General features: G+C 39.9%; 1 protein-coding gene across 3 annotated transcripts in view; it reads left to right on the plus strand.

The window, feature by feature from the left end:
• The window catches only part of fut8b (fucosyltransferase 8b (alpha (1,6) fucosyltransferase)), a 333042-nt gene that overhangs the window by 207683 nt on the left and 99717 nt on the right, over positions 1 to 25642 (plus strand). For all 3 annotated transcript variants that reach the window (XM_061885779.1, XM_061885781.1, XM_061885780.1), the window contains exons 3-4: positions 4921 to 5039; positions 13789 to 13951. In XM_061885779.1, coding sequence (XP_061741763.1) covers positions 4921 to 5039; positions 13789 to 13951 — 282 coding nt within the window. The remainder of the gene's footprint in view (positions 1 to 4920; positions 5040 to 13788; positions 13952 to 25642) is intronic.

Raw genomic sequence — 25642 nt, forward strand, 5'->3', positions numbered from 1 at the left:
CCTAGAGCTCTGTGTCCAAGCACATTAATAGAGAGGCGAAGGGAAGACAAAGATGTGGTAGAAAAAAGTGTACAAGCAAGAGGGACAACCGCGCCCTGGAGAGGATTGTCAAAAAAACCCGATTCAAAAAATGTGGGGGAGATCCACAAAGAGTGGACTGCAGCTGGAGTCAGTGCTTCAAGAACCACCACGCACCGACGTATGCAAGATATGGGCTTCAGCTGTCGCATTCCTTGTGTAAAGCCACTCTTGAATAAGAGACAACGTCAAAAACGTCTCGCCTGGGCTCAAGACAAAAAGGACTGGACTGCTGCTGACTGGTCCAAAGTTATGTTTTCAGATGAAAGTAAATGTTGTATCTCCTTTGGAAATCAAGGTCCCAGAGTCTGGAAGAAGACAGGAGAGGCAGAGAATCCACGTTGCCTGAAGTCCAGTGTCAAATTTCCACAATCTGTAATGGTCTGGGGTGCCATGTCATCTGCTGGTGTTGGTCCACTGTTTCCTGAGGTCTAGGGTCAATGCAGCAGTCTACCAGGAAGTTTTAGAACACTTTATGCTGCCTGCTGCGGACCAATTTTATGGAGGTGAAGATTTCATTTTCCAACATAACTTGGCACCCACACACGGTGCCAAATCTACCATTACCTGGTTTAAGGACCATGGTATCACTGTTCTTGATTGGCCTGCAAACTCACCTGACCTTAACCCCATAGAAAACCTGTAGGGTATTGTGAAGCGGAAGATGCGAGATGCCAGACCCAACAATGCTGAAGAGCTGAAGGCCACTATTAAAGCAACCTGGGCTCTCATAACACCTGAGGAGTGCAACAGACTGGTGGACTCGCCGTATTGCTGCAGCAATTCAGGCAAAAGGAGCTGCAACTAAGTATTGATTGCCGTACATCCTGAAACTTTCCATGTTTATACTTTTCAGTTGGCCCACATTTAAAAAAAATATTTTTTGGTACTAGTCGTAACTAATATTCAAATTTCTGAGATACTGAATTGGGATTTTCAGTAATTGTCAGTACTAATCATCAAAATTTAAAGAAATAAACATTTCAAATATATCACTATGTGTGTAATGAATTGATATAATATGTAAGTCTCACGTTCTGAATATAATTACTGAAATAAATCAACTTTTTCATGATATTCTAATAATATGAACAGCACCTGTATATCGATATATTGCCCAGCCCTACATCCCTGGTTTAGAGGGCTTCAAGGTCTTAAAAGTTTGGCAGAGTCCCCGGCACCATGATCAAGGCATCACCGTAGTGTTTGAAAGTCAATTTGTGCGACATTCCCCACTTCTCATTGCTCACATTTGCGTTTGAACTTGAAATGGACTGCTTTTATTTTGGAGTCCCAAAAGGCTTGGCGCTCTCTTTTCCCGTTTCAACCTCCCTAAGGAGCATTTCAGCAGAGTCAGCAATATGTTATTCTTCTGTCCAGTTTGTTTTGTTATCTCTGGTATAGATAGTCAGGCTGCCAAGTTCAATTAAGTTGATTTATTTTTTTCTGCGCCCAGTAATTCATCTGATGAACCATGGAATAACCAAATCCTTTGACCAGGTTCTGGTTCCTCCCTCATGAAAGTGGTGATGTCATTGCCAGCCCCCTCTGGGGCCCGTGGGCTTGTTTTTGTTTTGGCTTTTGTATCCACAATCTGTTCTATTTATGCGTGTGAAACCGGTAGTGCTATAGCTGCCGGGGTTATGATGTAAGATCAATAGTTTCTTGCCAGACTTACAGGGGATGACCAAACGAAAGTGTCGCACGGCGACATTGTTAAAAATCTTCAAGAAATAAGTCAGCTGGAGGTTTTTCCTCCTCGACCTCCAGATGGGGTTTGTTTCGTCATGAAAAACCCAGAAAATTAAATTATTGGAAAATTATAAAAAATTATATAATATATTTGGATGTTGTCACTATTTTTGTAAAGGGTAAGGTTGTAAACAGGGTTTTTGCAGGTTATTAAAAATCATTCAATGAATGTTACAAAAAATCAAGGCGTTAAAAGGCATTTAAAAGGAGAGGTGTCAAAAAAATTGCACACACAGTTGCAAATTTTTTTTCATAATGTTATTTTCTGTTATTTTATAAACAAATATATAAATAGAATAGATATAATAGAATAGAAATTACTTTATTGATCCCTGGGAGAAATTCGGCACCACAGTTTGCTCACAATAGACAATAATAATAATAAATAATATATAACACATATTATATATATATAATAAATGAATAGTATAAATATATTCTACATATTACGTGCGTAACCCGAGGGTCCCTGGTTCAAATCCCACCTAGTACCAACCTCGTCACGTCCGTTGTGTCCTGAGCAAGACACTTCACCCTTGCTCCTGATGGGTGCTGGTTGGCGCCTTGCATGGCAGCTCCCTCCATCAGTGTGTGAATGTGTGTGTGAATGGGTAAATGTGGAAAGTAGTGTCAAAGCGCTTTGACTACCTTGAAGGTAGAAAAGTGCTATACAAGTACAACCCATTTATTTATTTATTTATTTATATATTCTACATTTAAGTGCAGTCAAGGAACATATACATTATACAGTCTGATGTCAGTCGGTATGGAGGACCTCCTGTGTCGTTCCGTGTTGCATTTAGGGAGTCTGAGCCTTCTACTGAACGTGCTCATTCTCTCCGCAAGGTCCGAGTGTAGTGGCTGGTCCGTGTTGTCCATAATGGCTAGGAGTTTTGCCAGACTTCTCCTCTCTGACACCACTGCCAGAGAGTCCAGCTCCACTCCCACCACGTTACTGGCCTTCTCTACCAACTTGTCCAGACTGTTTGTGTCCCTCACTCTCAGCCCGCTGCCCCAGCAAGCCACGACGTACAAGACGTTGCTGGGGAATGTAATGTATATGTATGTATATTTAAATGTATATGTATGTATATATACGTCTATGTTTATTAAGAAACATGTTTAGGCTGTAGTTGTTTGCTTCACAGCATTTGAATGTTTTACCTTAATGCTAATACACACTAGCTTTGCTATTGACGTGCTACAGATTAGCATTAGCGGTTTTACATGGTGATTTCAATGAAAACTACAACTAAGATGCAGGTTGCAATACTTACATTATTAACACTTTTTAGGGTGCAACAAACATACATATCCAGGGGAAAATATATTTTGTGGCATACCCCAGGGATCAACTCAGGAACCAACATTGTTGAATCTTTAAACGACATTTGTAAATAATTTTTTGGCGGTCCCATTGAAATAAAATCCTGATATTTTGGTCAGTAAAAATATACTTAGCGATTTTAAAGAAGTCATGGACAGTCATTGGTAAAAAAAAAAAAAAAAAAAAAAGTGTGCATGCCTTGTCCATAAAGTATGGATTGATGAATTAAGAATCTATACAAGTAAAACGCTATGGACGGCTAGAAGGCTGAACGGCACTCCAAAAGTGTACGAACCTTGTCCATAAAGTACTTAAGAAACCTAGTTGTTTTAGTTGGTTCGCTCTACAGTATGGGTGTCAAACTCTGGCCCGCGGGCCAAATTTGGCCCGCCGTGTAATTTAATTTGGCCATTGTGGCAGTATGAAAGTAACATTAGAGCTGGCCCGCCGGTTTTATACAGCTAATACTCACCACTAATACTCATACTTGCCAACCCTCCCGATTTTCCCGGACTCCCAAATGTCAGTGCCCCTCCCGAAAATCTCCCGGTGTAAACATTCTGCCGAATTTCTCCCCATTTCTACCCGGACGACAATATTAGGGGCGTGCATTAACGGTACTGCCTTTAGCGTCCTCTACAACCTGTCGTCACGTCCGTTTTTCCTACATAGAAATAGCGTGCCAACCCAGTCACATAATCTATGTGGCTTTTACACACACACACACACACACACACACACACACACACAAGTGAATGCAACGCATACTTGTTCAACAGCCAAACAGGTCACATTGAAGGTGGCCGTATAAACAACTTTATCAATCTTACAAATATGCACCACACTGTGAACCCACACCAAACAAGAATAACAAACACATTTTGGGAGAACATCGGCACCATAACACAACATAAACACAACAGAACAAATACCCAGAACCCCTTGCAGCACCAACTCTTCCGGGATGCTACAATACCCCCCCCCCCCCCCCCCCCTCTCCCAGCAATAATTAAGGTTTTACTCATGCACTTTCTCTTGCTACTTCAAGGCTTGAATGTTTGATTAATTTGTTATTGTTATTTTATTTGCAAATTTATTAATAGCCTGTGGAAAAAGTTTATTTTGATATTTATCTCAATGGGCTGCAAATAGAAAAGAGGCATTACATTTTTATTTAAATTTTATTTGATATGCCAATGATATTTTTGTATGATTATTATTTAAAACTTGATTTTACATGTCACTATAACGTTATATAAGCCTTGCTTGTTCAATATTCAATGCAAAACTTGTTTGGGTCCCTATTAAACGGTTCATTTGTTCATCCTTGGCCCGAGGCTCTGTTCAGTTTTAAATTTTGGCCCGCTCTGTATTTGAGTTTGACAACCCTGCGCTACAGTATTCATTAGCATGATCTTGCTCACCGGCAAACAAATGGTGAGGAAATGAGGTAATTATTGATTTGTGATTTGGTAGAATGGTGGGAAATAAAAGTAAAACCGTGCAGGCCATTAACCTTTATAATAAAGCCCGTGATGAAAAGTGTACTAATTGGACGTGCTAAAGAACCGATGTCTCCGGTTACACTGACGTAATCAGCGCTTTTAGTGCTACATTGTGTGCACTTAATTGTAATTATACCTCGTGTGTCTTTATCTTTATTATTTGTCTTCCGGGCTGAAAAGGATATCCAGTTTCGCCGCCTGCCGCTGACATCATCGCCGGCACACTGGCTCATATCGCTGTCCTTTGTTCCCCACCAGGATACCGGAGGGTCAGGCGGAGGCTGGATCCCTGTTCGCAGGCAGGCTGCGCTCGCTGGAGGACCAGCTGACCCGGGCCAAGCAGAAGATCTACACCTTCCAGAAGCTGACAGGAGATGGTACGAGATGGCAGAGCTGGTACCGTTCAACCTGCAATGTTGAAAGCGTTCGATTCCGTGACTTTGGGTGAATTGCAAAAAAGTTTCGAACCTCTGTTGTGTTCAAAGATTTTTCTTAAAATCACATAACTGCAACGTGAAAAGAAGACTATTTAATTACCGGATTTTCCAGACTACGGAGTAGGTATGTTAGCTGCACCCACTAAAGTTTAGAAGAAAATAATTTGCTCATATTTTAGCCACACCCGAATATAAGCCACAGGTATATACGTTGCGAAATTACCTTTTACACAGAAGGATTCTGTAAATATTTATTTACCACACTCATTATAACTGAAAAGGTATTACTCATACCTTAACTGTTTCCAATTGGTGTCTGTAACATGGCAGTAAAACGGCTCATCAAACAAAACAGAAGTCATCGTAATGGACCCACTAGATGTGGAAGCTAGCTCTCCAGTCAGCTAAACAGACTCAATAACTCCACACTGACATTTTGGTGAATTTACTGAGGAATATGCGAAACTGAAACAATACAAAAATTAAAGCTGCAAGCCGCGATGGACGGGTCCGACTTTTGCTGGTGTTTCCTGCCTTTACCCATTCAACATATCTTTACCTGCACATTGCCCACCATCCCTGCATCCTGGGGTCACACTGGTGCTTCTTTTTTTCACCAATACACGCTGGTGCTTCCTGCCATCACCCAGAGACAACATATCTTTGCCTGCACATTACCTACCTTCTCTGTATCCTGGTGTCAAACTGGTGCCTCCTTTCACCCAGTCAACATATCTTTACCCACACAGTACCTACCTTCTCTGCATTGTGTGGTCACGCTGGTGCTTCCTGCTTTTAAGCGGCCATCTTGAGACTGCAGCAGCGCAGAGGTTTTTTAAGGCTCGTAAAATCAAAACCGGAGCAGTTAGAAAAACTCTTTGCGCAACTTTTAATCAGAAGGGTTCAATTTCTTTCCTGTGCGAGTTTGAAGCCGACACAACAAACGCGTTCAGAGGAGATAATGTTTGAAAAAAGGTGAAGTTTTTTACAAAACTGTTGTTTTGAAGGGGTAATTGCCAACTTCCTGTTGATTTTTGCTGAAGGATGTAAAAGAATGAAATGTAGGTCTAAGTGAGACCTACATAGAGGTTTTTGTTTCATGTCTCTCCGACATTCCTAACGGAAGTTACAAGCAGTTTTGTCTGTGTTTTCTTCCTAGGAGCAGTTTTGTCTGTTATATTCCTAGGGGGCGCTAGAGCGAAATTTTGAGTTTTGGGGTTTGTTTTTTTATTAGATCGATATTTTTGCCAGTCCTGATGTGTGTGTCCAGTTTGGTGAGTTTTGAAGCATTTTAAGGGGGTCAAATTACAGCTCAAAGAGGCGGCGGTATAATATTAATAAAACCTTACAAATACAATAGGGTCCTCTGTCCCAAAGGGACATTCGGTCCCTAATAATGCCATTGTAAGTTAATAATACTAACAAAGACACTAGTAAACATGTTAGCATATTAGCTAATGCTGAAAACTAGCTCGTACAAATATGCATGAAAACACTCCTCCAGACATCGGTTTACTAAGTATAAACAGTTTAGGTTTTTATTGTAAAACCTACAAATGTTGCTTGGAGCGATGAAATAGGAATCTATACAAGTAGGAACGCTATGAAAGGACTGAAAGGCTCTCCGATCGGAAAAAAAAAAAAAAAAAATAGCAGTACGAGTAAATGGAAGAACACTGCAGCACCTGCAGTGAGCGAATTCATCCATGAGATGGTGCCGTATCACAAACAATGAAACACCCTCTCTGTGTTTTTGCTTCAACGGGAGTGCTGTTCGTTTTCTGCACGTGCGTAGCGTTTCTACTCATATGGATTCTTCATTTATCACAATCCAAGCAATGTTTGCAAGTTTTACAATATAACTATAACTGTGTATACTTCCTAAACCGTCCCATGGGTGATGTCTGTAGGAGTGTTTTTATGCATATTTGTACGTGCTATTGTAATGTAATGAAGTTAGCGTCGTTAGCCTTTGCTCATTTCATTTTTTTTTCATTTATCAATTTATTTCAGGCAATGCCCAAAAAAAAAGTACAAGGTTGACGACACATAATAATATAAACTAATATAGTGCAAAAGGTCATGTACAGTATGTATTGCATGATGGTCCAGTTTTGCCTAAAAGGGAGTTGTAATAAGATATTTTATTTAATCCCACCCCCAGTTCTCAATTCAGTGATTTTTCCAATTGAGCTTCACTGGTACTTTGTTCAGGGATTATGATACACATGTTGTGTCATAGTGGCATTACCACATGGCTTTTTCGCCGATATCCGATATTCCGATATTGTCCAACTCTTAATTACCAATACCTATATGTACAGTCGTGGAATTAACACATTATTATGCCTAATTTTGTTGTGATGCCCCGCTGGATGCATTAAACAATGTAACAAGGTTTTCCAAAATAAATCAACTCAAGTTATGGAAAAATATGCCAACATTGCACTGTCATATTTATTATTGAAGTCACAAAGTGCATTATTTTTTTTAACATACCTCAAAACAGCAGCTTGGAATTTGGGACATGCGCTCCCTAAGAGGAGGTTGAGGTGGGCGGGGTTGATGTGTGTGTGTGGGGTGGGGGTGTAGTGGGGGGTGTATATTGTAGAGTCCCGGAAAAGTTAGTGCTGCAAGGGGTTCTGGATATTTGTTCTGTTGTGTTTATGTTGTGTTACGGTGCGGATGTTCTCCCAAAATATGTTTGACATACTTGTTTGGTGTGGGTTCACAGTGTGGCACATATTTGTAAGAGTGCTAACGTTGTTTATAAGGCCACCCTCAGTGTGACCTGTATGGCTGTTGACCAAGTATGAATTTCATTCACTTGTGTGTGTGAAAAGCTGTAGATATTATGTGACTGGGCCGGCACGCAAAAGGCAGTGCCTTTAAGGTTTATTGGCTCTCTGTACTTCTCCCTACGTCCGTGTACACAACAGCGTTTAAAAAAGTCATAAATTTAACTTTTTGAAACCAAAACAGAAAATTTTTAAACCAATACAGATAATTTCCGATATTACATTTTAAAGCATTTGTCGGCTGATAATATCGGCAGTCCGATATTATCGGACATCTCTAGCAACAATCATTATTACACTGTAACAATAATTTGTATTAACAATGTAGGATAAATGAATATACCAACATTGGTATTAGACAACATAGCAATAATGGTAAGGAAACATACCGTATTTCCTGGAATTGCCACCAGAGCGCTAATTAATTTAAAACCTCTTCCCACTCCTACGTTTACCAAAGGCATGCGGTAAAAGTAAGCATGCGCTAATTATTTTAAAACTTCTTCTCACTCCGGCACTTACCAAAGGTATGCAGTAAAAATTTGAGTGTGATGTAAGCTTGGACTTTAAATCCCACTGAATAACTCTTAATCTTATTCCCTTTATGCGAGTTGAAATTACTGGCATTGAAATCAGCCTCCTCCGTTTTGAAAATGATGACAGGAGAAGTGTCACTTGTGACGTCACGAGTTTGACCAGGCGGTAATACCAAACATGCACTAATTATTTTGCGAAGCGAGTTCGACCCGGCAGTAATTCAAGGCAGGCGCATACCATATGCCCTGCGGCAATTCCAGGAAATACGGTATGCTCATATGCTAACATGTTTGCAAGTGTTTGTGTTAGTATTATTGACTTACAACGGCATTGTTTTTCTATTGTTTCAGTTTCACAAATTCCTCAGGGAATTCACCAAAACGTCACAGTGGAGTTATTGAGTATGTTTTAGAGATGCGCAGTTTGCGGTCTCATCCGCGGAGTCCGTGGATAAACCGCGGATCGGGCGGGTGACATGACGAAAAAATAGATTTTAAATAGATTCGGGCGGGTGGCTGTTGAACCATTCGGAAATATTTAATATACATAGTTCAGGGATCGGCAACCTTTACCACTCAAAGAGCCATTTTGACCTGTGTCACAAAGTAAAGAAGACAATAGGAGCCGCAAACATTCTCGCAAATATCTGCTGTTTGTCACCCAGATAACAAGAATAAGGGCGTGCTATGAAGCCATTGCCTTTGACGCCTTCCAGCAACATGGGTTCCGCAGACACACGCGCACGACTGCAAGGCATACTGGGTGGTGATACAGAGTACACTGATGGTTGTGATATAAACAACTTTAACACTCTTACTAATATGCGCCACACTGTGAAGCCACACCAAACAAGAATGACAAACACATTTCGGGAGAACACCCAAATACCCAGAATCCTTTGCCTGACTATATTATACACCCTGCTAGCACCAAACCCCAACCCCTTCACCCCCCCCACACACACACACACACACACACACACACACACACACCCATGCGTCGGTAACGTGGGCGGGGTTGGGGGCGCGGGGGTGTAAAATATAGTCAGGAAAAGTCATGGATGCAAAGGATTCTGGGTATTTGATTAGATTAGATAGTACTTTATTTATTCCGTCAGGAGAGTTCCTTCAGGAAAATTACAATTTTCAGCATAATCCCATTCAAGATCAGACAAACATTACAGGGAGACAGAACAGGATCGCTGACGGGTCTGCCGGCTTCCAGCGCTCCTTACAAAAAAGATGACATACAGGTAAACAAGGGGGGGAGAGAAAAAAAATAGAACATGAAAATAAAATAAAAAAATAAAAAATCGGTCTTAGCCTAGGCCCTGGAGTGGGGGTGCAGACTGAGGCCAAGGGAAAAGAACAACTCATAGCCATAGTACACATCCCTCTTCCATGTGTGTAAGAGGGAAACATCAAACATCAAAGAACACAAAGGACATTAAAGACATTAAAGCAGCTGATGCAACCAGACACTTCTACATACAGCTATGAATAAAAAGTAAAATAAACATGGCCTCTGTTCCACACCATTGTCCGCTGGGGTGGAGAGAGCATGGCCAGAGACAAAAGCAGATCCAACAAAGCAACCAAGACAGCCGACTCCACTCTGGGCCAATGTCCAGTCCGCATGGATGAGCGAGGATACGTCCAAGGTGACTGAGGTGTCCGACACCTGCTCACCCAGCCAAGACACCGCGAAGCCTCTCCGTCCCAGCGCTCAGTGCCAGCTCCGCAGCCCTGTCCCCTCATCCACATCTCCTCCAGTCCCTCCAAACAGACTCTGGTGTAGCAGACACCCAGCAGCTGGTCTCCATGGCCAAAAGGCTCCCGGGAGGCAGAACCAGAAGTCCACAAAAAAAGCACCACAGAGGTCACGAAAGGGCCACCCATTGTCACACAGTCCCAAAGGGTCCCGGACCAAAATGCAAAAAAATATAATAACACATGAAAACAAGAGGGAAACACAAAAGGATGATACAGGAGCACAGAGCTCCTGCCTACAGCAGCCCCTACAGCAGCGCCATCTTGGGAAAAAAAAAATTTGTGTTGCGTTACTGTGAGGATGTTCTCCCGAAATGTGTTTGTCATTCTTGATTGGTGTGGCTTCACAGTGTGGCGCATATTAGTAAGAGTGTAATAGTTGTTTATATCACAACCATTAGTGTACTCTGTATCACCCAGTATGCCTTTCAATCTTGTACGTGTATCTGCGGAAGTTGCATACAACATGTTGCTGGACTGGCAAGCAGTTTGTACATGTTGTAGAAGGCGTCAAAAGCAATGGTTTCATAGCACGCCCTTAATCTTGTTATCTGGATGAGCACCAGCAAATATTCGTGAGAATGGCTGCGGCTCCCATTGTCTTCTTTACTCTGTGAAACAGGTCAAAATAGCTCTTTGAGTGGTAAAGGATGCCGACCCCTGATATATAACAACGGGCGGGCGGTTGCGGTTTTGATAAAATGTTGGTTTGGGTGGATGGCGGGTGGATGACAACTTTAGTGATGCGGTTGCGGATGATATAATTGCCTATCCGCCCAGCTCTAGTCTGTTTAGCTAACTGGAGAGCTAGCTTCCGCAACTAGTGGGTCCAAGGCGATTAATTCTGTTTTGTTTGATCAGCCGTTTTACTGCCGTGTTACAGACACCATTTGGAAACAGTTAAGGTATGTAAATAAACATTTACAGAATCTTCCTGTGTAAATAACTAATTTCACAATGTTTATATCCCACGGTTTATAGTCCGGTGTGGCTAATATATGGAAAATATTTATTTATTTCAACATTTCGGGGGGGGCGCTGTAATCAGGAAAATACGGTACAAATAAACATTCACATTGTGTGTTCACTTCTTGGTGCGGTAGAAAAGCGGTCAGACGGCGAGTCGAGTTAAACATTCCATCAACACTGACTCTGCCGTGTGTATTTACCTCTTTGAGCAGCGGTCAGGAGGTGCAAAGAAAGCTTCCAGGTGAACGTGCAAAGGTGCGAATGAAGTGTGAACGCCCCCCTGGCAAGAATATGAGCCAAACAAGAGTGGAGACGGACGGGGAGAAAATAAAGAGGGACTTGCAAGCGTGAAGGGCAGCACAGGGTCAGCCCTTCCATCTCGCCGCAGGGGAAGATGACGCTAAAAATATCCTCTAGTTTTTCCCACCGAGGGAGGGAACCAGAGATAGAAAAGTTTTTTAAAAAAAGGGGCGGACATATTTTCTAAAACCTCCTGCTTGAGGCAGTCCTTCTTTTTCCCACTTTTGTGTGTGCAGAAACCAGAGCAGGGAGTCCATGTGGGCTAGTCCACATTGTTTGTTCGGGGTGCGGTGTCCAGTTCTTTCCTGTTGTCGCAACCACAAGAGGGAAAAACAGGAGAGAGAGTGAGCGCAGCGAGACACAAACACTGTGATCAAGGACTCCCTAATGAGGTCAAAGCAGCACCCAGGGACACAAACTCGTGGTTCTTCTCTGAAAACTACTTTGTGTTGTTATTAGCCTGTTTAGGCTCACATGGTGTATTGCGCCAACTTTACTCAAAACCCTTCAGCATTTTTTCCAATTGTTTTCATTCTTGTTTGAGTACTTTGAAGACTTTTATTTTTTTTATTTTATTTTTTTTTCAGCAAACCTGTACTTCAAATGTCCCACCGGTGTGGTGGTTCTCAATTACTTTCTGTCAGAAATGTGTCCATACCGCCCCCTGGATTGAGATACTTCTGAGAACTTGAAAATGCAAGAGTGATCCAAAACCCATGAAAATGTGATTCAATCTTACGAAGATAAGCAAATTTTCCCGAAATGGAAGTTCAGACTGCGTTTGTTTCAGTAATCTTCATTGGTTTGCATATAAAAAAATATTTTTTTACAAATTGGCTCCAAGGTGTTGGAGGTAGGACCAAGCGAAAAGTTATATATATATATATATATATATATATATATACAAATCATATTTCCTTGAATTTCCGCCGGGGCACTAATTAATTTAAAACCTCTTCTCACTCCGGCGCTTACCAAAGACATGCGGTAAAAGTAAGCAGGCGCTAATTATTTTAAAACCTCATATCACTCAAGAAAATACGATTTATTTATATATATATATATATATATATATATATATATATATATATATATATATATATATATATATATATATATATATATATATATATATATATATATATATATATATGTATGTATATATATATATATATATATATGTATATGTGTATATATATATATATATATATATATATAAATATATAAATAAATAAATCCTATATTCTTGAATTGCCGCCGGGGCGCTAATTAATTTAAAACCTCTTCTCACTCCTGCGCTTACCAAAGGCATGCGGTAAAAGTAAACATGCGCTAATTATTTTAAAACCTCTTCTCACTCCGGCCCTTACCAAAGGTATGCAGTAAAAATTTATTTGAGTGTGATGTAAGCTTGGACCTTAAATCCTACTGAATAGCTCTTAATCTTCTTCCCTTCATGCGATTTCAAATTACCGCTATTGAAATCAGCCTCCTCCATTTTGAAAATGATGACAGGGGAAGTGTCACTTGTGACGTCATGAGTTTGACCAGGCGGTAATTCTACTAAGCATGCGCTAATTATTTTGGGAAGTGAGTTTGACCTGGCAGTAATTCAAGGCAGGCGCATACTATATACCCTGCGGCAATTCAAGGAAATACGGTATACATGGATGACAGAGTCTGCTGTGGATGAACTTGACTGGCCTGCACAGAGTCCTGACCTGAACCCGATAGAACACCTTTGGGATGAATTAGAACTGAGAGCCAGGCCTTCTCGACCAACATCAGTGTGTGACCTCACCAATGCGCTTTAGGAAGAATGGTGGGAAATTCCTATAAACATACTAAGCAACCTTGTGGACAGCCTTCCCAGAAGAGTTGAAGCTATAATAGCTGCAAAAGGTGGACCGACATCATATTGAACTCTATGGCTTAGGAATGGGATGGGACTTCAAGTTCATATGTGAGTCAAGGCAGGTTGCCAAATACTTTTGGAAAGATGATGTAGTTTGGCTGAGTCTGCTCTCAGTGCTGCTGGAGTGATGACGCCTCGTCATACGCAACCAAGTTACCGTAACATCATGTTGGGGAAGTTACGTTTCCAATATTTCATGCTCAGAGTTAACTTGTATACTCTGAAAAATAAAATAACATTTTAAACCATCCATCCATCCATTTTCTACTGCTGGGGCGCTGGTGCACATTGTAAACCAAAAGGGTCTTATTATGATATTTTTTTAATATTTTTTTTAAACACAGAATGTTTTTTGTTTTTTTGTTTTAAGCTAAATTTTGCCTCTCCTCCCCCCCATGCAGGCCCTGGCCCCACTCAGGAAGAGCTGCGGAGGAAGGTGGACAACGGTGTCAAGGAGTTTTGGTACTTTGTCCGCAGCGAGGTGAAGAAGCTGGCCAACATTGAAGCCACCGAGCGGCAGAAATATGCTGACACACTCCTAGTTGATTTGGGACACCAGGAAAGGTGAGTGTGCATTTTATTAATTGACTTGAAAGGGGTCAATGAAAGTTCACTTTGTCAATTAATGGCAGGCGATACGGCTGAAAACCATATCACGATGTACATTTTTAATTTTTTTTTGACCTATTGAAAAAAAGAATGTAAACATTTTTATTTCGAATGTAACCGTCATCCGATTATAACGCCCCTCGCTTTTGGGGCAGAAAGGAAATGTCAACACAAGCATGGAAAACAAACAATGTAAAGAAAAATTGTAAAATTGCATTGAACGCTTGATTAGTGTGACCAATGTATGATCCTGTAACGACTCGGTATCGGATCGATACCTAAATTTGTGGTATCATCCAAAACTAGTGTAAAGCATCCAAACAAGAGAAGAATACGTGATTATTACATTTTAAAAGTGTAGATAGAACATGTTTAAAAAGGTATTAACAGTAAATGAATAAGTAGATTAATAAGAAATTATTACAGCTTGTCCTTTATAATTTTGACCAAATATTAGAATGATAAATGACACAATATGTTACTGCATATGTCAGCAGATTAAATTAGGAGCCTTTGTTTGTTTACTTACTACTAAAACACAAGTTGTCTTGTATTTTATTTAAGGACAAAATTGCAATAGGAAATATATGAATGTACCCTAAGATTATTTTGTTAAAATAAAGCCAATGATGACATTTTTTTGTGGTCCCCTTTATTTAGAAAAGTACCAAAAAGTATCGAAATGATTTTAGTACCAGTACCAAAATATTGTCCTTTAATATTTTATTTAAGGACACCAATTTTCTTCGATTGCAATAAGAAACATATGTACCCTTAGATATTTTGTTAAAATAAAGCCAACAATTAAATGTTTTTGTCGTCCCCTTTTTTTTTTAGAAAAGTATCAAAGTATTGAAATACATATTGGTATTGGGACAATCCTCGTATATATATATATATATATATATATATATATATATATATATATATGTATATATATATATATATATATATATATATATATATATATATATATATATATATATATATATATATATATATATATATATATATACACATATATATATATATATATATATATATATATATATGTTTGTGTGTGTATGTATGTATGAATGTATATATATGTGTGTGTGTGTGTGTGTGTAAATATGTATACAAATTATGTGTTTTTTGACCTATTGAAAAAATAATTTAAACATTTTTATTTTGAATTTAACCGTTATCCGATTATAACGCCCCACGCTTTTAGGACGGAAAGGAAATGTCAACACAAGCATGGAAAACAAACAATGTAAACAAAATTTATGAAATTTCATTGAACCCTTAACAAGCTTTTAAAATAAAGCTGCAAAAATAAGAAATATGTAAGAAATGCTAAATAAAGTGTAAGAAACTAGTTCAAATTGTAAACATGTAAACCTAGAGAAACCTGAAAATAACTATTTTCTGCAGGTTTAGTGCCAGAAAGTTAGAGCTGTGCTCTAAAGGGTGAGCGCAGCTAAGATGATCTTACTACAGTCCGTTAAAAAAAGATAAAAATAGATAGAACTCACATACTGTCCAGGTGGCTTTTTTTTTTATCCCCAACTCCTTCATTTTTACTTTCTCTTCTCAAAAATCTAGTGTTCATGCAATAATTAAATGGGAACATTATCACAATTTCAAAAGGGTTAAAACCAATAAAAATCAGTTCCCAGTGGCTTATTTTATTTTTCGAATTTTTTTCAAAATTTTACCCATCATGCAATATCCCGAAAAACGACTTCAAAGTGCCTAATTTTAAACGTCCTTATAGCCACCCGTCTATTATCCTGTGACGTCACTGCATGAAGCCAACAAAAACAAATATGGGGGATAGCACAGAAAGGTATAGCATAGTAGCTCTGATTTAGACTTGGATTTCAGCACCCCAAGCGATTCAACGGATTAGGCATGTATTGAAACGGATGGGTGGAGTATGGAGGCAGATAGCGAAAACGAAATTGAAGAAGAAACTGAAGCTATTGAGCCATATCACGACAGACAGCGGCAACGAGGACGAATTCAGCGATCACCTTCTAACCAACGATTGCATATTTTGACCACTGGTGCAACTTAAATCTGCGATTGGTATGTGTTTGTTTGGCATTAAATGTGGGTGGAGGGAAAGGCTGGATGCAAGTATAGCTACAAATGAGGGATAATGATGCAATATGTACATACAGCTAGCCTAAATAGCATGTTAGCATCGATTAGCTTGCAGTCATGCAGGGACCAAATATGTCTCATTAGCACATAAGTCAATAACATCAACAAAACTCACCTCTGTGATTTCTTTGACTTTATCGTTGGAAATGCATCTGCTTTGAGTGTCGCAGGATATCCACAAATTCTTGCCATCTCTGTCGTAGCATAGCTGTCGTTGGTAAAATGTGCGTCCAATTTTTTGCCTCTTTTGGCCACTGGTGCAACTTGAATCCGTCCCTGTTCGTGTTGTTACACCCTTTGCCACGAGGCATAATGTCTCCAAGGTACGGAAAACAGTCCAAAAAACTGAAAATAACAGAGCTGATTTGACTCGATGCGTGTAATGTGTTTGAGAAAATAGCGAATTGCTTCGCGTTTTGACGTCACGCGCTCCGACAGCGAACAATTTAAAAGGCCGTTTACATCGCCAAATTCACCCTTTTTAGAGTTCGGAAATCGGTTAAAAAACATATGGTCTTTTTTCTGCAAAATCAAGGTATATATTGACGCTTACATAGGTCTGGTGATAATGTTCCCCTTTAAGTATGTAAACCAGGGGTGTCAAACTCAAATACAGAGTGGTACAAAATTTTAAACGGACAAGGTTGAACAAATTAACCTTTTAATAGGGACCCAAACAAGTTTTGCATTAAATATTGAACAAGCAAGGCTTATATAACTTTAGTGACATGCAAAATCCAGTTTCAAATAATAATAGTAATAATTAAAAGAATATCAATGGCATATCAAATAAGATTTTAATAAAAATGTTATGTCTTATTTCTATTTGCAATCTTCTGAGGTGAATATCAAATTTTTTTCACAGGCTAATAGTAAATTTGAAAATAAAATAACAATAATGAATGAACAGAACATTCAAGCCTTGAAGTAGCAAGAGAAAATGCATGAATAAAACATTAATTATTGGTCAGTTTGCTGGAAGTTTCCCAGAAGACTTTGTGCTGCAAGGGTTTCTGGGTATTTGTTCTGTTGTGTTACGGTGCGGATGTTCACCCAAAATGTGTTTGTCATTCTTGTTTGTTGTGGGTTCACGGCGTGGCCCATATTTGTAACAGTGCTAAAGTTGTTTATACGGCCACCCTCAGTGTGACCTGTATGGCTGTTGACCAAGTATGCCTTGCATTCACTTGTGCGTGTGTGTGTGTGTGTGTGTGTGTGTGTGTGTGTGTGTGTGTGTGTGTGTGTGTGTGTGTGTGTGTGTGTAAAAGCCACAAATATTATGTGACACGCTGTTAGTATGTAGGAAAAGCGGACGTGACGACAGGTTGTAGAGAACGCTAAAGGCAGTGCCTTAAATGCACGTCCCCAATATAGTTGTCCAGGTGGAAATCGGTAGAAATTCGGGAGAATGGTTGCCCCGGGAGATTTTCAGGAGTGGCACTGAACTTCGAGAGTCTATCGGGAAAATTAGGAGGGTTGGCAAGTATGAGTATTAGCAGTGAATGCTGTATAACACCGGCGAGCCAGCTCTAATGCTAAATTGATATTGCCTCAAGGGCCAAATTAAATTACATGGCGGGCCAGAATTGGCCCGCGGACCAGAGTTTGACACCCATGATGTAAACACATTAAGTATGTGTTTATGGGGCGTCGACTTTGGGTGGCCCAGAATTTGACAATGTATATCACCGTAATATGTTTTGTTTAAACAATCCGTACACACACATACATTGTATGTCTTTGAATATATATTTGGCACACAACTGTTAGCAGGCTTTGCAAAGAGGCTCCAAGAAGAGTAATGCACATGCCAAGACTTGGATAAGTAATCTTTACTCATTTGATATTCATGCATTCAGTGCTGATAAAACGTCAATAGCCTCTTACTGTAATGCACTCCGCCCTCAGAATAAACACGATCCTTTATTCACGAGGGCAGCACAGTCTCGTTCGCTTGCATTTACATAGGTCAGGTGTTTATTAGACATTTGATTCCATTCGAACTGGAAGGTGTCTGTCTTGTTAAAGGGGAACATTATCACCAGACCTATGTAAGCGGCAATATATACCTTGATGGTGCAGAAAAAAAAGACCATATATTTTTTTAACCGATTTCCGAACTCTAAATGGGTGAATTTTGGCGAATTAAACGCCTTTCTGTTTATTGCTCTGGTGGCGATGACGTCAGAACGTGACGTCACCGAGGAACAGTTGCCATTTTAATTTTCTACACATTACACACACGGGTTTCAGCTCTGTTATTTTACGTTTTTTCGACTATTTTTTGGAACCCTGGAGACATCATGCCTCGTCGGTTTGTTGTCGGAGGGTGTAACAACACTAACAGGGAGGGATTCAAGTTGCACCACTGGCCCGAAGATGCGAAAGTGTCTGCCGCCAGACCCCCATTGAATGTGCCAAAGTGTCTTCACATTTGACCGGCGATGACAGACATGGCACAGAGATGTATGGATTACCTGCAGATGCATTTGCAACGATAAAGTCAACGAAATCACAAAGGTGAGTTTTGTTGTTGACTTATGTGCTAATCAGACATATTTGGTTGCGGCGTGACTGCCAGCTAATAAATGCTAACATGCTATCTAATCGATGCTAACATGCTACGCTAACCGATGATAACATGCTATTTACCGGCGATGACAGACATGGCACAGAGATGTATGGATAACCTGCAGATGCATTTGCAATGATAAAGTCAACGAAATCACAACGGTGAGTTTTGTTGTTGACTTATGTGCTAATCAGACATATTTGGTCGCGGCCTGACTGCCAGCTAATCGATGCTAACATGCTATTTACCGGCGGTGCTAAAGCAGACATGGCACAGAGATGAATGGATAACCTGCAGATGCATTTGCAATGATAAAGTCAACAAAATCACAAAGGTGAGTTTTGTTGATGTTGACTTATGTGCTAATCAGACATATTTGGTCGCGGCGTGACTGCCAGCTAATCGATGCTAACATGCTATGCTAATCGATGCTAACATGCTATTTACCGGTGGTGCTAAAGTAGACATGGCACAGAGATGTATGGATAACCTGCAGATGCATTTGCAACTATATTACGTTTCCTTCCACCCACATTTAATGCGAAAAAAACATTTACCAATCGACGGATTTAAGTTGCTCCATTATCATAAAATGCGAAAGTCCTGATCGTTTGGTCCGCACATTTTACCGGCGATGCTAACGCAGCTATTCGGCAATGCTATGGCAATGAATAGCGTCAATAGCTATTCGCTCAATAGCTTCAGTTTCTTCTTCAATACTTTCATACTCCAGCCATCTGTTTCAATACATGCGTAATCTGTTGAATCGCTTAAGCCGCTGAAATCCGAGTTTGAATCCGAGCTAATGTCGCTATATCTTGCTGTGGTATTCCCAATTGTTTGTTTACATTTGCAGCACTGTATGACGTCACAGGGAAATGGATAGTGGTTTCGAAGATAGCGAAAATAAGGCACTTTAAAGCTTTATTTAGGGATATTCCGGGACCGGTAAAATTTTGAAAAAAAAATTCAAAAAATACAACAAGCCACTGGGAACTGATTTTTATTGTTTTTAACCCTTTTGAAATTGTGATAAAGTTCCCCTTTAAAATGCATCAGATCTAAATGGCCTAAAGAAACAACATTAAAAATACGACAACAAGGACTGCTGTGAAGGGAGTTAGAGCCTTTTATCCATCTTGTTTATTTCCCCCCACAAAATGTATATCCAACACAAAAAAGCAATAGTTTGATCTGCAAAAACAACAGTAATATTAAAACTAGATGAGGCAATTCCTGAAGGAATCGCGCGTGATGCTCCAATGCTGAAGATGAACTGAAATCTTGGATTTTTTTTTTTTTAGAATTGTTGAAAGGGAGCACATTCCCAAGCAAGTTGGATATTTTGAAGTTCGATCAGTTTGAATCAGATGATAAATGCGGGAGTTATGGAACTTTGAAGAGAGTCCTAATTGATTTCAATGGAAATTTTCCCAACATTTTGTGAATTTCGGGAAAAGCGGGATTTTCTTTTTTTTTGGAAAATGGTAAAAAAAAAACTTGAATCTTCTGAATGAATTGAAATAGTTGGTGTGTGTGAATGTGAATGTGAATGTTGTCCGTCTATCTGTGTTGGCCCTGGGATGAGGTGGCGACTTGTCCAGGGTGTACTCGGCCTTCCGCCCGATTGTAGCTGAGATAGGCGCAAGCGCCCCTCGCAACCCTAAAAGGGAATAAGCGGTAGAAAATGAATGGATGGATGGACGGTCGATAATTCTTGAAGTAGAAACATGTTGAATTGAGAAATGGTATTACGGAATTTCGAGAAAACCGGGAATTTTTCCAATTAAAAAAAAAACATAGTTTTTTGTCCTTACTGGGAGGAATGTTTTGACGGTAGAATAGGTTGAAATGCGTAAAAATTGTGGAAGGGGTAATCGCCAGAAAAAAGGATGGAAAAAGGGCTTTGGAAAACCAGGAATTCTGGAAAATTCTGGGAAAATAATTTAGAACTTGGGGTAAAAAGGTAGTGTAAATTTCCAGGATGGTGGAATGTGTTGAAGGTGGATTTTTGAACAATGGCCAATTAATATTGAATGGGAAAAATGTCCCGGAAAACCTGTAATTTTGGGAATTTGTGGAATTTGTCAAGGAAAAGTCCAGGATTCCCAAATAGGCTAAGCAGTTTGAAGTTGGAACATCAACAAGCAGAAGCTTGTGGATGGCTACCAAAAGTGCTTTATTGCAGTGAAACATGCCAATGGACATGTGACCAAATATTAACATTGCTGTATGTATACTTTTGACCCAGCAGATTTGCTCACATTTTTAGTGGACCCTTAATAAATTCATAAAAGAAGCAAACTTCATGAATTTTTTTGTGACCAACAAGTATGTGCTCCAATCACTCTATCACAAAAAAAGAAGAGTTGTACAAATGATTGGACACTCAAGACAGCCATGTTCTTTACAAGTGTATGTAAACTTTTGACCACGACTTACAGCGTGTATATAAAACGTCGATTGAGGTTTTCTGATGTTTTTTCAAAGCGATCAGAGCGACTCCAGTTGGCTCCCTTGTTAGCTGACTTTTGCTAACATTTATTTACAATTTAGAATGCATGGAAAAAGGAAAAAACGTGTCTTCTTGTCTCACGTGCGGACTGTACTTGACAAACAAAACTCCAAAAGCAGTGCAGCTCCCCGGTGACACGGCAGAACATGGCAAATAAGATATCAGCAAGGTAATAATCCTTGGAGGTCTTTGTAATGATGGAGCATTGATGTCCATGCAAGGCTGCGCGTAATCCATCTTTCTTTTTATAGATCCCTCACGCGTTTGCTTGAAAGTCGCACGTTTCCCTCGCGCAAATTAATGAACTGGAGAAGTGCAATTTGCCATCTTGCACTCCTGCGGGTGGTAAATTGCAAATTGAGCTATGAGAGGCCTGTTCATAATCACAACACCGTGCGTGTATATGTGTGTGCACATTGGCAAGAAACCAGATGGAGTGTGCACCCTCCACAAAGGGGGTGAAAAAACTGGGACACATGCAAGGGGCGGCTCTTTCATTCCCCTCCCCATTATCGTTTGTAGGTATATTTGAGCTCATTTAATTTCCTTTACTTATGTCCTCTGTGTATTTAATTTATATGTGCATGTCTCATGACACATTATCTGTATGTAATATTGGCTGCGTTGTTCCAGACCACAGCAAACATTACCAAGCTTGGCCCCATAGTTTGACCCGCAGAATTCCGACGCCGAAAGACCGCAGTGACCCTTTATCCTCTAGAGCGGGAATCGGCCCAATGAGGCTCTTTAGCGCCGTCCTAGTGACTCCCTGGAGCTTTTTCAAAAATTAATGAGAGTGAATTTTTGGAAATTTTAATATGGATTCTTTTTAGAAAACCCACTGTTTTTGTTTGAGTTTGTACTTCACTGATGACAGTATTTGGAAAGCGCCGTTTTGGCGTAGTAATCTCGGAGGTCCGTGAACTCACCGTACTTGTGTGGACTGTGACACAACAGTTTGGTTACATGTACAATTTCTGCGGTGCTACCACAGAAAGACGCGTTTAATACCACTCCTCACTTTTGTCCACTAACAGTTTTATGCTGTGCGTTAATTTCCTTTGCTTATGTCCTCTGTGTATTTAATTTATATGTGCATGTCTCATGACACATTATCTGTAAGTTATATCAGCTTTATTTGATAGTTGCTTGTGCGCCATGTTGTTCCAGACCACAGCAAACATGACCTAGCTTGGCCCCATAGTTTGGCCCGCAGAATTCCAACGCCGAAAGACTGCAGTGACCCTTCATCCTCTAAAACGGGAGTCGACCCAATGAGGCTCTTTAGCGCAGCCCTAGTAGCTCTCTGAAGCTTTTTAAAAAAATAATGAGAGTGAATTTTTTGAAATTTTAATATGGATTTTTTTTAGAAAACCCACTGTTTATGTTTGTCTTTGTGCTTCACTGATAACAGTATTTGGAAAGCGCCGTTTTGGCCTAGTAATCTCGGAGGTCCTTGCACTCACCGTACTTGTGTGGACTGTGACGCAACAGTTTGTTTACATGTACAACTTTCTCCGGCGCTACCACAGAAAGACGCGTTTAATACCACTCCTCACTTTTGTCCACTAACAGTTTTATGCTGTGCATTAATTTCCTTTGCTTATGTCCTCTGTGTATTTAATTTATATGTGCATGTCTCATGACACATTATCTGTAAGTTATATCGGCTACATTTCTGATAGTTGCCTGTGCGCCATGTTGTTCCAGACCACAGCAAACATGACCTAGCTTGGCCCCATAGTTTGGCCCGCAGAATTTCAACGCCGAAAGATTGCAGTGACCCTTCATCCTCTAGAGCGGGAGTCGACCCAATGAGGCTCTTTAGCGCCGCCCTAGCGGCTCCCTGAAACTTTAAAAAAAAATAATGAGAGTGAATTTTTTGAAATTTTAATATGGATTCTTTTTAGAAAGCCTACTGTTTATGTTTGAGTTTGTACTTCACTGATGAGAGTATTTGGCACGCGCCGTTTTGTCCTAGTTATCTCAAAGGTCCTTGAACTCACCATACTTGTGTGGACTGTGACACAACAGTTGGGTTACATGTACAATTTCTGCGGCGCTACCCCAGAAAGACGCGTTTAATATCACTCTCCACTTTTGTCCACTAACAGTTTTATGATGTGTATTAATTTCCTTTGCTTATGTCTTCTGTGTATTTAGTTTATATGTGCATGTCTCATGACACATTATCTGTATGTTATATTGGCTGCATTTCTGATAGTTGCTTGTGCGCCATGTTGTTCCAGACCACAGCAAACATTACCTAGCTTGGCCCCAACTCTGAAAGACTGCACTGACTCTTCATCCTCTTTAGCGCCGTCCTAGTGGCTCCCTTCATTTTTCAAAACTTAATAAAAATGAATTTTTTGAAATTTTAATATGGATTTTGTAGGAGGACAAACATGACACAAACCTCCCTACTTGTTAGAAATTTCATTGTTTTTGTGTGAGTTTATGCTTCACTGATTAGAGTATTTGGCAAGCTCCGTATTGTCTTACTAATCTCGGAGGTCCTTGAACTCACCGTAGTTGTGTGGACTGTGACGCAACAGGTTGTTTACATGTACAACTTTCTCCCACGCTGCCGCAGAAATACGTTTTTATGCCACTCCTTTTTTTCTCATTTGGTCAACCAAACGTTTTATGCTGTGCGTGAATCCACAAAGGGGAGCTTTGTTGATATAATTGACTTGTGTGGAGTGCTAATCGGGTATATTTGGTCAATGCATGCCTGCAAGTTAATCAATGCTAACGTGCTATTTAGGCTAGCTGTATGTACATATTGTGCTTCATTATGCCTCGCTTGTAGGTATATCTGAGCTCATTTAATTTCTCTATGTCCTTTAATTACCTATGTCCTCTGTGTATTTAATTTATATTTGCATGTTTCATGACACATTATCGGTTTGTGATATTGGCTGCATTTCTGATGGTTGTTAGTGTGCCATGTTATTCCAGACCACAGCAAACGTTACCCAGCTTGGAAAGATTGTAATAAATCCATTAGAAGAAGACGGCCTGCTGTTTCCTTTATCTTGGACAAACGCATCTATACCTTTGGACATTCTAAGCCAGTAATTTCCAGGAGTTAACTCACTGTTTTACTAGTGTTTTCCAATGTTGAAAAAATGTGTAAAATAAATATTACATTTCAACATTTCTGTCGATGAAGATTTGCGTCAGCCTGCGCCACATAGTCATTTTGATAGTAGGCTAATATAGCTAATATAGACACTTACATCATGCGTTGTCTTCATTATCATGCTTTTAATTTTTTTGCGGCTCTAGACAGATTAGTTTTTTGTATTTTTGATCCATTATGGCTCTTGCAACATTTGGGGTTGCCGACCTGTGGTTTCATGGATAAAGCACAGTAAAAGAAGACCGGAGGATCCAGGGTCTCTAAATCAAGTCATATTTGTGTTTACCTGCTGCCAAAACTTATTTTGTTGCCAATACAAGTTATTCTACAATTTGTATTATTATTTAATTTTTTTCGAAACCAAAATTTCCCTGGCAGTTATTTGGCTCAGTAATTTGGCTCAGTAAAAATCACCGTTTTTCTTTTTAGACCATCTTAGGCAGCAGTCTATTTTCCACAACTTTGTGCATATACAGCAGTGGTGCTGTAGATGTTTTTATTCGTTTGCTCCATTCTGACAGCTGCAAAAGTGACTCGTTTAGCTTTAGCACAGATGCTAACAGTCCCTTTGGCAGACAATGCAACGTTGGGCTTTCCTCTTCCATTGCTGACGTTCGGCTTGTGGTTACATGGAAACAGTTTATATGAAGCACACTGCACCTTTTGCACCAAAATGGCTTGTATTACGTTTGCGAATATTTTTTTCGTAGAGTCTTCTAGGGTGTTTAGTTAGTTTACCATTTTGTTTTCAATGTGAAAGAGCAGTGAATGTATTCATATACTTACAATTCACTATGGCTCTTGGATTTTCTTTTGTCTTTGCACTTTTTTGTCCGTATGGATATTGTTGCGTCTGACCAGTCTTCCTCTCATTGAATAAAACACATTGGTCAATCCCAAGTTCTTCCAGATGACATATATGTTGAGTAAGAAGGACCACCAAGACAGAATAGCAACATCACCAAGTTTTACTAAAGTGTTAGGAGACCAGCCCTAACAATGCGGTAATAGCAGCATTAAGAAGCGGGCTAAAAATCAAACGGAAAGAGTCAGCATATTGAGAACGGAAACAGCCCCTCCCGCCCCGAGAAAGAAATACAGCCTTTTTTTTCTAAACCAATAAGGCCTCCTCCACAAAAAGGGAGTACATTATACTCCCGGCAGACATTCCAGGCCTTCAAGGTGAAACACAGAGTTCACTAACGAGCATAAGGGAAAAACACAAAGTGTACACACGGTAAAATATTAGCTGCTTTAAACATG

This window comes from Nerophis ophidion, linkage group LG24, assembly GCF_033978795.1.
Source record: "Nerophis ophidion isolate RoL-2023_Sa linkage group LG24, RoL_Noph_v1.0, whole genome shotgun sequence".
Lineage (NCBI taxonomy): Eukaryota > Metazoa > Chordata > Actinopteri > Syngnathiformes > Syngnathidae > Nerophis > Nerophis ophidion.